The sequence below is a fragment of the Onthophagus taurus genome, chromosome 7 (genome assembly GCF_036711975.1).
Source record: "Onthophagus taurus isolate NC chromosome 7, IU_Otau_3.0, whole genome shotgun sequence".
Taxonomy (NCBI): Eukaryota; Metazoa; Arthropoda; class Insecta; order Coleoptera; family Scarabaeidae; genus Onthophagus; species Onthophagus taurus.
The window spans coordinates 33189553-33202674 of record NC_091972.1 but is presented as its reverse complement, the minus strand read 5'-3'; the positions used below and the strand labels follow the sequence as shown (position 1 = coordinate 33202674).

Below are 13122 nucleotides of genomic sequence, written 5' to 3'. Positions count from 1 at the left end.
ATAGGGCTGAATATCTTTGAAGGTTTTACTGTCTCCGTCTCCTACGTAAAAACAGTACTTCAAATTATGTTTTTCTTCGGATCGTTGAAACATCTCTACGACGGAGTCCACTTCCATTTTGCCTTCAATAGCGTTTTTGAAAAATGATATTTTATGTTTTTTTTAACTTTTTTGTACTACAACGAGGTCAAAATACAAGGTCATTTTACAGTCAAAATACTTGTATATACAATCGATAAAAAATGAAACAAAAAGTGGTTACAGAAATCTTAGAATTTCCGGTGAGGTGTGTTACAAAAATTAATTTTTTAGGCAGAAAAACATTCCGCAAATGTTTTCTGTCAATGGATTTTCATTCTGGACAGTATAAAGAACACTTTTTAGCAAAAAAAACGATTTTTTTTAAATTTCAAAGGTGGCATACCCCCTTAAGACTTTTCATCTTATTTTTTGATGTATTACCTGCCCTAGAAGTCTGTCAGCGGTTTTTTGAATCATCCTGTATATTATATTGTTATTTAAAGTGCAAATTAAAAATTTTTCATATAACAGACGCACCCTTCCCCGTATTAGTCCGTTATATGGAGTTTTACTGTAATTCAAAGTTTTCTTGTTAAGTAAATTGATGATTACTAGGAATATACATTTTTTTTTAAAGAAATTTAAATAAAAGGTATATTTCTATCTACAAATTGTCATATAAAAACATGTATAATATATGCATTATACATTAATATAATATTATTAAATCGTATATATTTAATATATACCTAGAATTGGCTATCTTACAACAGATCCAAAAATTTACAAAAATACATGTTTTTTATAAACTCATACTGTGTTGTATTTTTAAACAGTGATAATAAATGAGAAAAAAAATGTAGCAATAAACTGAACGTGTAGTATAGTAACAAGCTTTCAATGTAAACAATAGAATAAAAAAAAAAAATTACAAAATAGAAAAGTCGAAATTAAATTAAATACTTTGCACAATGCGGGTGCTTTTTCATTTTTATTTATACATTTGCAAACAAAAAATATTTTGTAATCGGATGCTTGCAGGACGAGCATAATGAGCTAGACAACTATTTTATTGAAACCACATTTCTCCGTAGGTATTGAGTGGCACATTTTCTAACAAAATTGGTTAACGTCCGTTTTACTATAGCCGGTAGAGGGCGCTCTGTGACGTATTCTTTACGGATTAAAATAACAATAACTTTTCTGACAGTATACTTTTTGAATAAAAATTCTTATTCTCGGTACTTTTTGAGCAAAAAGGGTACTCTTATCAAAATGCGCTAAAGTTTATCGTTTTCAAGATAATCCGCTTTTTATTATTCGATACAGACCAATGTTTTTAGAGGATAGTTAAAGATAGTTAAAATAATGTGTGCCATGGAAACAAAGTAGGTAAATTAACTAATGTTTTAGTTTATTAATGTTTTTTAATCTAAATAATAAAAGAAAAAAATTGTTGAAAATGTAAAAAATTTTGCTCGCATAATTTTAACCGACGAATTACTGATCGAGTAATGGTATTTAAGAACGGCCTTCTGTCCATTACAAACATTCCTAATCATATTAAAATTCTTTGTTATTAAAAGTTCATCCCTTGTGGGAACTGGTGTCTCATACAATTTTCCTTTCAAATATCTCACAACAAAAAAGTCTAAATCATTAAGATCTGCAGATCGTGAAGTCATGCGACTGGTCCACCACGACCAATCCATCTTGCAGGAAAATGGTTGTCCAGCCAATTTCTTACTACCCTACCATGATAAGCTGCACACTCATCAAGTTGAAACAAGGCCTTTCTTCTTAAAGCTAAATCGATGTCATCCCACATATTGGCATGTTCAGCTACCAAAAATTACAAGAACGCCGCAGCGGTTAGTTGTGGTGGCAAAAAGTATGTCCCGAAAATATGATTTTTATAAACACTTACCCAGACGTTGACACTAAGTTCATATTGGAAGTTTCGTGGCCTAATTGCGTAGGGATTTTCATGCGCCCAAACATGTAAATTATGAAAGTTTACAATCCCACGTCTTGTGAAATACGATTCATCGTTCCACATTAAATTATTTAAAGAATCCACCGACAAAACTTTACACGCCGTTCTTCATCGCCTGGTTGTAATCCTTGCAAGGGTTGTAAATGATAAGCATATCTATGATCATTTTTTAAAAGGCGATACACACTCTTCTAACACTCGTAGTGGGGTCTCTGTCGAATTCACGTAAAATTCTTCTTCTAAAGTTTCTTTCCAGTCCAACATTGTCATTATTACGATCTACCCGTTATTGTTTAGCCCTTGTTCAACTATTTGTCTATACACTTTCACAAACACAGAAAGATGCGGATGTCTTCTATTTGGTAATCTTCTCCTATACTGTAGGGCTACTTCTGCTGAATTTCCGTTTGCAAAGCCATATACAAAATGAATATCCGCTAACTCTTGGTTAGGAAAAATAAATGGTATTTTATAAAGTTTTTATGCAGCAAACAAAAAATTAAAAAAAACAATTTAACACGATTAGGAAAAAGAGTAATGAATTCAGCACGTTAATAAACAAAAAAATTGAATTTAACACGTTAACGAATAAGAAAAATTAATTTAACACTGATCAACAACTACTGGTGATTTGACACTTGATATAATAAACTAAAACATTAGCGAATTTACGTACTTTGTTTCAATGACAAATATTATTATACCTATCTTTAAGAATTCTCTAAAAAAATTGGTCAATATCGAATAATGAAAAGCGAATTATCTTGAAAACGATCAACTTTAGCGTATTTTGATAAGAGTACCGTTTTTGCTTAAAAACGTACCGTGAATAAGAATTTTTATTCAAAAAGCCAAAAGTATACTATCAGAAAAGTTATTGTTATTTTAATCAGTAAAGAATAAGTACGTTACAGAGCGGGTATACCCTATACCGGGTATAGTAAAACGGACTTCATAATCGTCTTTTTCATGCCAAAAAATCTCCGTATACCAAATTTGAATAGAATCGGTTGAAATACACGTGAAGGGTACAGGGAATAAATGAGCTAAGTCAAAATACAAAATAATCTAGGAAATCGTGTTAAAAGTTTCAGACTGTATAAGTTCGCCTGTAAAAGTAATTTTAATGTTTGAGCATCATTAAAGGAAATGTAGCTCTTGGTACTACGGTAAAATATAACGGCAAATTTGATAGCGGTTGCATAACGTTGATAATACTCAAAATTACTCAGTAACACCACCAAAAGCTGGGAACAAAACAGCTTAGTCCGAGCGTCAACAGTTTTATAATATTTTATTAAATAATGAAACAAGAAAACATTCATTTATGGGGTATTGACGAATAAAAGTTTGCTGCCTCAGGTCCACAAAACTGGGCTAGATGCTGTAAATCTTGGAATTTCTCTTTGGAAATCTGTATTAAATCTGAAATTTTTAGTAAATATAGAGTAATATTTAGCGTAACATTATACTAAACATACCTCTATAGCAACACTCCGGAAGCTCAAATTCGTTGTTATTTAGCTTTGTTTTTCGAGACTTGGGGCTGGTAATAACAAAATTTTCCCATGCACCGTTATGTGAAGTGCGGTAATATAGTAGATGTGGATGCTCTTTTTCCACCTTTATTTCCTTAATAGGACGGGACAGAATGGGGCATTTCTTTTTGTATATTGTATCGAAATGCTTCGTCCACCCTCGAAAACAATCCTGTGTAACATCCAAAACGATAAATGGGTTTGGTTTGGATCTAGCATTTTCAAAAGCTGCAATCCATTCCTTAGGATGTTCTACTTTGGTTTTTTGATTTACCAAGCCGAAATTCTTGTCGCATTCCAAATATGAATGTCCCCGAATTGGAAATATAACTTTAATAAAGTCTAGACATTTTTCTATGTTAACCAGATGATGCAGGAAACGAAAAATTGTAAAATTTTTATTCTGACCCGGACACGAATCGCAGAATAAATATAAGGACTTAACTTTCTCGTCGAGGAAGTTGTACACAAAGTGGTGAATTAACGAAGCGACATTGTCACTACCTTTTTTTCCCACAAACTCAGGATAAACATAAAACACGCTTTGAGAATTTCCCAAAATGTGTATGTTGAAGGCATAAATTGATAGTTGTCTCTTATAGTAAACATCGTTGGTTGATAAGTTTGGGGCAGGTAAATTTTTTGAAAAGTCAAAACATATCGCTTCAATTTCTTTTGACTTTTTGGATTCTAATTTAGAAGCTTTTTTCCGAATGTAAAACTGTTCTGCTTGGCTTTTGTGAACAGTATTTTCCAGCTCAATCTTCTCAATTAATCTTTCTATCTTTTTCGTTTCATTGTCTCGTTTATTTAGTTTCTCAGCGAGGAGTACCCTTTTCTTCGCCATAAATTGATCGCAAGTACTGCATGTATCTGTTCTTGGATATCCAAACGAGATGTTAAAATCCCTTTCTAGAACTGTTCTGTAAGATTCATACGATATCTTTACTTGTGGATGCACTTCCTCAAATAATTTATGCATTTTTTTCATATTCAAGTCTTCAGATAGGTAAATTTTTGAAGAATCCCGTAAGCCATAGTGAGATGATCTATTGGGAAAGCTTTTTATGTGATCGTGAATGATATCTAGAACTTCCGGACTTAATTGTCTTGGACGTGTGTTATGCTTTCATCTTTTATTCTTTGGAGCTATGCCAGTCATTTTTAAACTACGAACGAGATGTTCGATTTTTGACTTAGTAATTCCGTGAATTGACATAAAAGCCGTCCTGCAAACAGATACTTCTTCAATACGATCATTTATTTTTGCACGAATTCTATAGAAAAATGTAGCATCACGAAGTTTCGCGGATTCTTCAGGTTGACGTGGTCGTCGCGTTGCTACTGGTACGAGGGAAATTAAACCGCACAAATACAAATTCTGTTCATCTTCTGTTAGTAGCAAGTTAAAGTGACGTAGAATTTCTTTACGTACTTCTTCCTTCAAGGTTTCGAAACACTTTTTACGACATTTACAGTCCGGACCCATTTCGTGGCTTTGTAGCCTAAGTTTTTTGCGAACTTCGTGTAGCCGTCCAAACTTTTTCCGTTTTTTGGTACTCTGACCATTCGTTGATTCTTTAGTTTCGTCTTGCATTATTTACACAACACTTTACTGACAGAAACAAACTGCGACTCACACTAGGAATTCGAAGCTTCTTTGATATTATTGTTAGCGCAAAAAAGCCAATTTTCATCAACTCCCCTGAGTTAGCAAAAATAGGTAGTTGACGCTGCGACTTAGCCGGTTTATTCCTTGTTTTAAGGACTTAGCCTGTATATTCCCTCTTCGCCAAATTTAAGTTCTGTGTTTTCTCTTGACCTAACCGTCTTTTCCCCTTTTTATGAACATTGACGAAAAGATTCGCTTTAATTTTACCAGACTGTGTTGTTAACACGATTTCAACAAAAATTGACTTAGCCTGTTTATTCCCTGTACCCTTCACGTGTAATATTAAATAAAAATCAATTAAAAAATTTAACTTAAACACCCTGTATCTTCAAAACAAAGTGTTTGTCGACCTATGTTTATATGAAGTTTTTATGCTAATTTTAAAAGATCTATCGATTGTTAAAGTCTCGCTACAAAAACCTGAAACATCCTGTATATCAGGAAAGTATGCACCAAACTTGCAAATGTCAAAATTTTAAAGAATTTTATGCACTAAAAATAGTTTTATTTCTATTGTATATTTTGAACAGAAATTTTTAATACAAAAGAATTGATGCAAATATGGTTTAAAGAGCAAGAATTATGAAATATTTTGATATGTATAGCCTAACAACCTTATAGTGTTATCGTGCAAACAGCTAGCACCTTCAAATTTGGAAATATATGGCTGTAAAATAATTTAAAAACGCTAGTGCGGTTTCACACCTGTGGGACTAAATGCGTTAAACTGTAAATTAAAAATTTTTCATATAACAAACGCACCCTTCCCCGTATTAGTCCGTAATATGGAGGTTTTACTGTAATTCAAAATTAAGTATCTTGTTAAGTAAATTAATAATCACTAAGAATTAAAAGGTTTCAATAAAATAAAAGCATAAATGACATCCATATAATATATTAAAAACATACAACAAATGTTTAAAGTTTCATACAATAATTTAAAAACTATATTTCTATCTACAAATTGTCATATAAAAAACATGTATATGCATTATACATTAATATAATATTATTAAATCGTATATATTTAATATATACCTAGAATTGGCTATCTTACAACAGATCCAAAAATTTACAAAAATACATGTTTTTTATAAACTCATACTGTGTTGTATTTTTAAACAGTGATAATAAATGAGAAAAAAAATGTAGCAATAAACTGAACGTGTAGTATAGTAACAAGCTTTCAATGTAAAAAATAGAATAAAAAAAAATAATTACAAAATAGAAAAGTCGAAATTAAATTAAATACTTTGCACAATGCGGGTGCTTTTTCATTTTTATTTACACATTTGCAAACAAAAAATATTTTGTAATCGGATGCTTTTCGGTTCTATTGATTATTTCTATTGTTATTATTTTTACGGGGGGCGCAGGAGGTTGTAGTTCACAATAAAATTACTCTTGGCTTTAAGCGATGTAGTCTTTTTCCGCTAGACCCAAATGCCGTAGATTTTGTAAAATGCTTTCAAAATCGATTAGAAAATTCTCTCATTTTCTCATTGTAGTGAGGCATTGAAACCGAAAAATATCGATGTCGAAAAAATCAGTACTGTCTTAGACAATTTGTGGACATCATAAAATCCCGGGACCTCAAATCCACCGATAGTCGAAACATATACTGTACAGACTGATGAAACATTAACCTTAATTTCTGAAGAAATTGTAAATCAACGTGCTGAAGTAAATTTTATTGAATCTGAAGAAGATATTGTTGCTAATGAAATGACTCCACAATCAGAACCGAATCCGATTCTTCCTCAAGATATCAAAGAAAATTCGAACATTAATAAAATTAACGATAATAATCAGCCTGAAACTTCGAATCAGCCAATGCCTTTACAAAATTTGACCAACTTTGAAAGTCACTTATATTGGAATGCACCTATTTGTACAAACAGAAAAAATAGAGAAAAGTTACCTTCAGCTCTGTCATCAGTAGCATATAGAAAATATTTAAAAAATAAAGAAAACAAGAAAAAGGAAGAAGAGAATAGAAAAATGGAAAAAAGGGCTGTAAGGGCAGAGAAAAAAAAGAATCTATCGAAAAAAAAGAAAATGGTTTGCGATGATGAAAAAAAAGGGAGGAATTAACAAAAAAATCCAGAAAAGCCACAAAATGCTCTAAATGTGATGAAGAGCTTATTAGCGATGTCGAAGAAGATGAAATGACGAATATCGGCTGTGATGTGTGCACTAGATGGTACCACCTAAAGTGTACGGAATTCATAGGACTTAGTTACGAGGAAGTGCGGTTCAAGAATTATAAGTGTTCCTTCTGCTCCTAATTTTGTAAAAAATTTGCGGAATAAAGTAATTATTTATTTAATGACCATATGTTATTGTCAAGACAAAATAAAAAATTAAAACATGCATTATTAATTGATTTTTATAAATCAATTTACTGAAAAATTATAATTTTTCTCTTGACGAATTTACACGAATTTAAATACAAATGATAAAAAATAAACTGACTGCAAAGCTGAAGAAATACCGGTCGACCACTGGACTTATACCGGTCGACACGAGGGAGGAAGTGGTCGACTACTGGCATATTAAGTCCTTTTGAACGTATTTTAGGATAATTCTATTTTTATATTGTTCTAGCATGAATTGATTGCAGATTTCCAAAAAGAAATGTTTTTCCTATCTTAATTTAAAAGATCAGTTCATTGTGCCTTTAGTTCTATTTTTTATCGACGTTTGACTTGACATATGTCTTAAGTGGTCGACTATTATTTTGTGTTATTATTTAAAGTGTAAATTACAAAATTTTCATATAAATAATATCATATAAATGGAGGTTACTGTACCCTGTTTTTCCGCTAGAAGCCGCATTCAATATAAGCCGCGGCTTATTAAATGTTACACTTTTTTCATTTTTTCTACATTTTATCCCTACCAAGCCGCACACAAATATAAGCCGCACTCAAATACAAGCCGCTCTCGATTGTAAGCCGCACACATTCAGATGTGTTGAACAGTAACACGTTAGCCACAAATAGAAATTCAATTCAAAAATTGGATAACTGAAAAAAGAAAGGTTGGAATACAAGTTACTGGTAAACAGGTTCTGCGACAAGCAAAATTAGTAGCCGAGGAGTTAGAAATTACATTTAACAATCTCCAAAATGGATATATTATTTCATGAAAAGAAATGATTTTGTAAGAAGAGCTGCAACATTGGTGGGATAACATTTGCCTGCAAATTGGGAAGAAAAGTTAATACAATTTTAACATTTCGTAACCGAAAACAAAATAAACGTGGACTTACCTAACATTGGGAATATGGATGAAGTACCAGTGAGTTTTGACATACCATCAAAATTTACTTTTGCAAAAAAAAAAGGCAGTGATGACATAAAAATTGTAACTACTGGACATGAAAAATCTAATTTCACAGTGGCTTTAAGTGTTCTTGCTAGTGGCAAGAAATTGCCACCATATGTAATATTTAAAAGAAAAACACGCCCAAAAGGAAATTTTCCAAAAAGTATTATTATTTCTGCTAATGAAAAGGGATGGATGTCTTCGAATGAAATGGAGCTATGGCTAACTGAAATTTGGAATAAACGCCCTGGATCATTTTTTAAAAGGGATAATGGCCTATTAATATTGGACTCCGCACCTGGACATCGCACCGATGCTGTAAAAAATAAATTAAAAAAAAATCAAACAATACCTGCAGTTATACATGGAGGATTAACGCAACTGTTACAGCCGTTGGATATTTCAGTTAATAAATCTTTTAAAGCAAAACTAAGAGATTTGTGGGAGAAATTTATGATTAATTCTTATAATGCTTATAAAGAAACAGGAAAACCGATAAAGCGTGTGTCTTATGAAGAAATCGTTAATTGGATTGACACAGCATGGCAAAATATTTCTGAGGACGTCATTAAAAACGGATTTAGAAAGACTAAAATAAAATTCTACAATGAAGAAATAATTCCAAATGAGCAACTACAAGAAGATGAACTTATAAATGAAGGAGAAGTAAACGATCAGGAAGAAAGCAACGAAAATAATCACGAGGACGATCATTTATTGTATGACTGCCTTTTGTCAGGCTTCGATTCGGATGGACCAGATTTTATGATCTCATAGAACAGTTGTTATCTATCTACACATAATAGTAGGTACATAATTTGTTTTACTTCTCATAGAATATATTTGTTTTAATGTAGAATATATTATATTGTTTCATTAAAATATATTTGGGTTTTTTTAATTACCTAGATATCTACGTAAATAAACTTTTATTAAAAATAAAAAAGTACTATTTTTGAAATGTTTTGCAACTATTTGCTATATTTTGATATTTAAATTCTAGCCGTCAAAAAAAACCGATCAGAAAAACATTTTTAAAATGAATAACATTTTAAATGGATAAATATAATGTAAATATAATTCTAATAAATACTTAGGTACATTTTATACATATCTACAAGCCGCAACCTTTTATAAGCCGCACTTTAAAACCACTTTTTTTTTCATACGAAAGCGCGGCTTCTAACGGAAAAACAGGGTAATTCAAAATTTTCTTGTTAAATAAATTAATAATTACTAGGAATATAATTTTTTTTTAATAAAAAAAGGTTTCAATAAAATAAAAGCATAAATGACATCCATATAATATATTAAAAACATACAACAAATGTTTAAAGTTTCATACAATAATTTAAAAACTATATTTCTATCTACAAATTGTCATATAAAAAACATGTATATGCATTATACATTAATATAATATTATTAAATCGTATATATTTAATATATACCTAGAATTGGCTATCTTACAACAGATCCAAAAATTTACAAAAATACATGTTTTTTATAAACTCATACTGTGTTGTATTTTTAAACAGTGATAATAAATGAGAAAAAAAATGTAGCAATAAACTGAACGTGTAGTATAGTAACAAGCTTTCAATGTAAAAAATAGAATAAAAAAAAATAATTACAAAATAGAAAAGTCGAAATTAAATTAAATACTTTGCACAATGCGGGTGCTTTTTCATTTTTATTTACACATTTGCAAACAAAAAATATTTTGTAATCGGATGCTTTTCGGTTCTATTGATTATTTCTATTGTTATTATTTTTACGGGGGGCGCAGGGGGTTGCAGTTTACAATAAAATTACTCTTGCCTATGTTTGTTTTTTCTTTTTGGAATTGGAATACACAACATGTACACGGAAACTAAGCGGGAAAATAATTAAAAACAAAAAAAAAATTAATAATAATGAGAAAAATTATTTAATCCTTAAATAGTTTCTTCTATAATCGCGGGTGAGTGTCCATTCGTTTGAGAACAATCAACGACAATCGGAGACGTCGTCGGTCTGCTACTTGAACTGCTTGTCGAACTACAAGAATCACTGGAATCGGTTTCGGAATCTTCCGAATCCGACGTACAACTCGACGATCTAATTTTATTCTTCAACGTTTCATTCTCTCGCTTTAACGTTTCATTTTCAATCTTTAAACGTTCGATTTCTTTTTGAAGATCAACATTTTGTTGGCCGTTATTAATTTTTTCATCGGACCTATTACGAAGACGTTTTGTAAGGGATTCAACTCGACTTTCCAATTGTAAATATTCTTGAATTAACTCATTTTTTGACATTGATTGTAACCTCTCCGCTTGTAAACTTTCGTATTGATCATCAAAGTCTTTGATTAAGAATTCTTCTTCATCATCGGGGGTCGAATAAAATTCACCTTCTGAATCAATGCTAAAACTGGAATCTCTCGTTCTGGTGACAGTTGATGTTGAAATTTGATCGGTGTTTCTTAATTCTTCATCAATTTCATCGATATTACCGTGATCTTCGATTAAAAATCGATTGCTGTTGTATGGTGCTTCCGGTTTGTGTACTTTATTGGTTTTTAATTCGTTTTTGTAGGGATGTACGTTACGTCTTTTGCATTTCCCGCGTCTTGTTTTTCGTTTTTTTGGTGGTATTTCGGCATTGTAATCGTTTGACTTCGATTGGTCTTCGTGTTTTAGAGTTGCGCGCGCATCCGCTGTCGGCAGGACAACGTCATCTTTGGGTAGCGTACTAACGGAACCTGATGCTGCGCCTTCGATTTCCATTCTTTTTTTTAATGGGTTTTCTTATGATGTTTTCCTTTGATTTTACTTTAATCCCGATCTACCGGTCACTCTAATGATCACTACACACCTTCGTCGTTAAATACTTGTCGGAGATGCTTAGCACCAAATGAACACGACCGAAGCAGAATCGCCATTTTTAGTTGCTAGATTTGTTACACTCCCTCTTGATGGCGCTCTCTGTACACAACTCCGAAACTCGTACTGATCGTACTGATAGGGAAGGGATGATTTACATTTTTCATTCTTTTTTATTTATTCATCGACATTTATTATCATATTAACACTCATTTTAATTTTAATTCCTTCACGGCTTATTACCCACCTACTTAATCATTAATTAGAAAAAGAATTCGAAATTTTTTTACCCCAAATAACCATTGAAAACGTTCTTAATCAACATTAATAAACCGTATTTACAAAATACGTAAAATAATACATGTTTGATAATCTAATGTTTACATTATAAGAACAACTTGTTTTATTTTGCCACAGAGTGTAAACACGAAACACGTTTATGTTTAGTAAGTTAAATTTATCGTTTCATTTCCGCGTTAGCGACATCTGTTAGTAAATAGCCAAGGTTTATCAATGTTGAATGTATATTTTATAGCAAAAGTGTTATCGGGTTTTGTTGATAATCACGGTTAAAAATAAATTATTCACCATAATCTTTTATTTATCACAATTTTTTTTAATTATGTTGTATACTTTTAAAAAATAAACTTTCAAACCGAACTTCCACAAAAAAAGTAATTAAAAGCTACATTTATGTACAGGCTGGGCAAATTTGGGTGTTATTATAGGCTATCTCAGAAACTATAAGAGATACGAAAAAAGTAGGTGCCATGTCTCAGTCTCTTTTTTCGAGACTAACCCAATCCCGCAAACACCAAATCTCTATCTTCTTTTGTTTTTAAGTTACAGCCAAAAAGTCAAATTTTCGTGATTTCAAAAAATGCTCATATTTCGTTTATTTTTGAAATTAGAGGAATGAGGTTGATACGTTCTTAAGACACTTTTTTAAGTAGAATATACTGCCGTTGAAAAGTTTTAAAAATATTTGATGATTTTTGAGATACAACACAAAGTTGTATTTTTTTAAATACAAACTATGCTTGATTATGATGTTAATGAAAAGAGCATATTTTTAGCTTTCCAATAATGTATCGCATGTATGGTGCATTTGCGGAAAATAAGCGTTAATTTTCAATTCCAAAATAGTAAGTGCTACAGTTCAAAATTTTGATTATAGTAGGCGGGTTCGGACAGTAATTACTACGTAATTGCTGTATGGTTTTGCACGAATATGACAGAAAGTTGGTCTTGTACCATTAAGCTAAGTGTCTCCTTGCGAGAAATGCTCTCGAGAGAAGCTATCGAGAGTATAGTTTCTGGTGGACTTTCGGAGGGTAAACACGTTAAGATTTGTACTCAAGTGGACACGCACAATTTATCTATCGTGAGAGTAACTGTCAAAAACCGAACATGGTTCGAATTTTGCTGCGAGTTTTCTCAATATAACACATTTAAAGATAACACCTAAAAGAAAATAGTCCCAAGAAGAAATATTTGAATTAATTGAAGTGTATGAAGAAAATTCAATTCTTTGGAATATCACATCTAATGAACATAGAAATCGGGAAGCGAAGGATGCAATTTTCACAAGTATTGGACCGAAATTTAAACTGGATTTGTACCATTAGTAATAGTAACTTCTGACAACATAATTTGGTGTTCTGACAGTAAAATTAAGTCTTCTGCTAAAAGTATTTG

The 13122-nt window shown here is 31.5% G+C and overlaps 1 protein-coding gene and 1 long non-coding RNA gene across 2 annotated transcripts; both read right to left on the bottom strand.

The window, feature by feature from the left end:
• Positions 1–3284: 3284 nt before the first annotated feature.
• LOC139430769 (uncharacterized) lies at positions 3285–3713 on the bottom strand. Its single transcript, XR_011641146.1, has 2 exons — positions 3499–3713; positions 3285–3442 (listed from the first exon to the last, which is right to left on the bottom strand). It is a non-coding gene; the product is annotated as an uncharacterized lncRNA (long non-coding RNA).
• Positions 3714–9849: 6136 nt separating this feature from the next.
• LOC111415641 (Hexamethylene bisacetamide inducible) lies at positions 9850–11676 on the bottom strand. The gene has a single exon (XM_023047424.2). The coding sequence runs from the start codon at positions 11326–11328 to the stop codon at positions 10495–10497; it is 834 nt and encodes a 277-aa protein (XP_022903192.1). The 5' UTR covers positions 11329–11676; the 3' UTR covers positions 9850–10494.
• Between the last annotated feature and the right edge of the window lie 1446 nt (positions 11677–13122).

Coding starts and splice junctions, on each gene's coding strand:
- LOC111415641 (XM_023047424.2), bottom strand. CDS start 11,328: ATGGAAATCGAAGGCGCAGCATCAGGTTCCGTTAGTACGCTACCCAAA.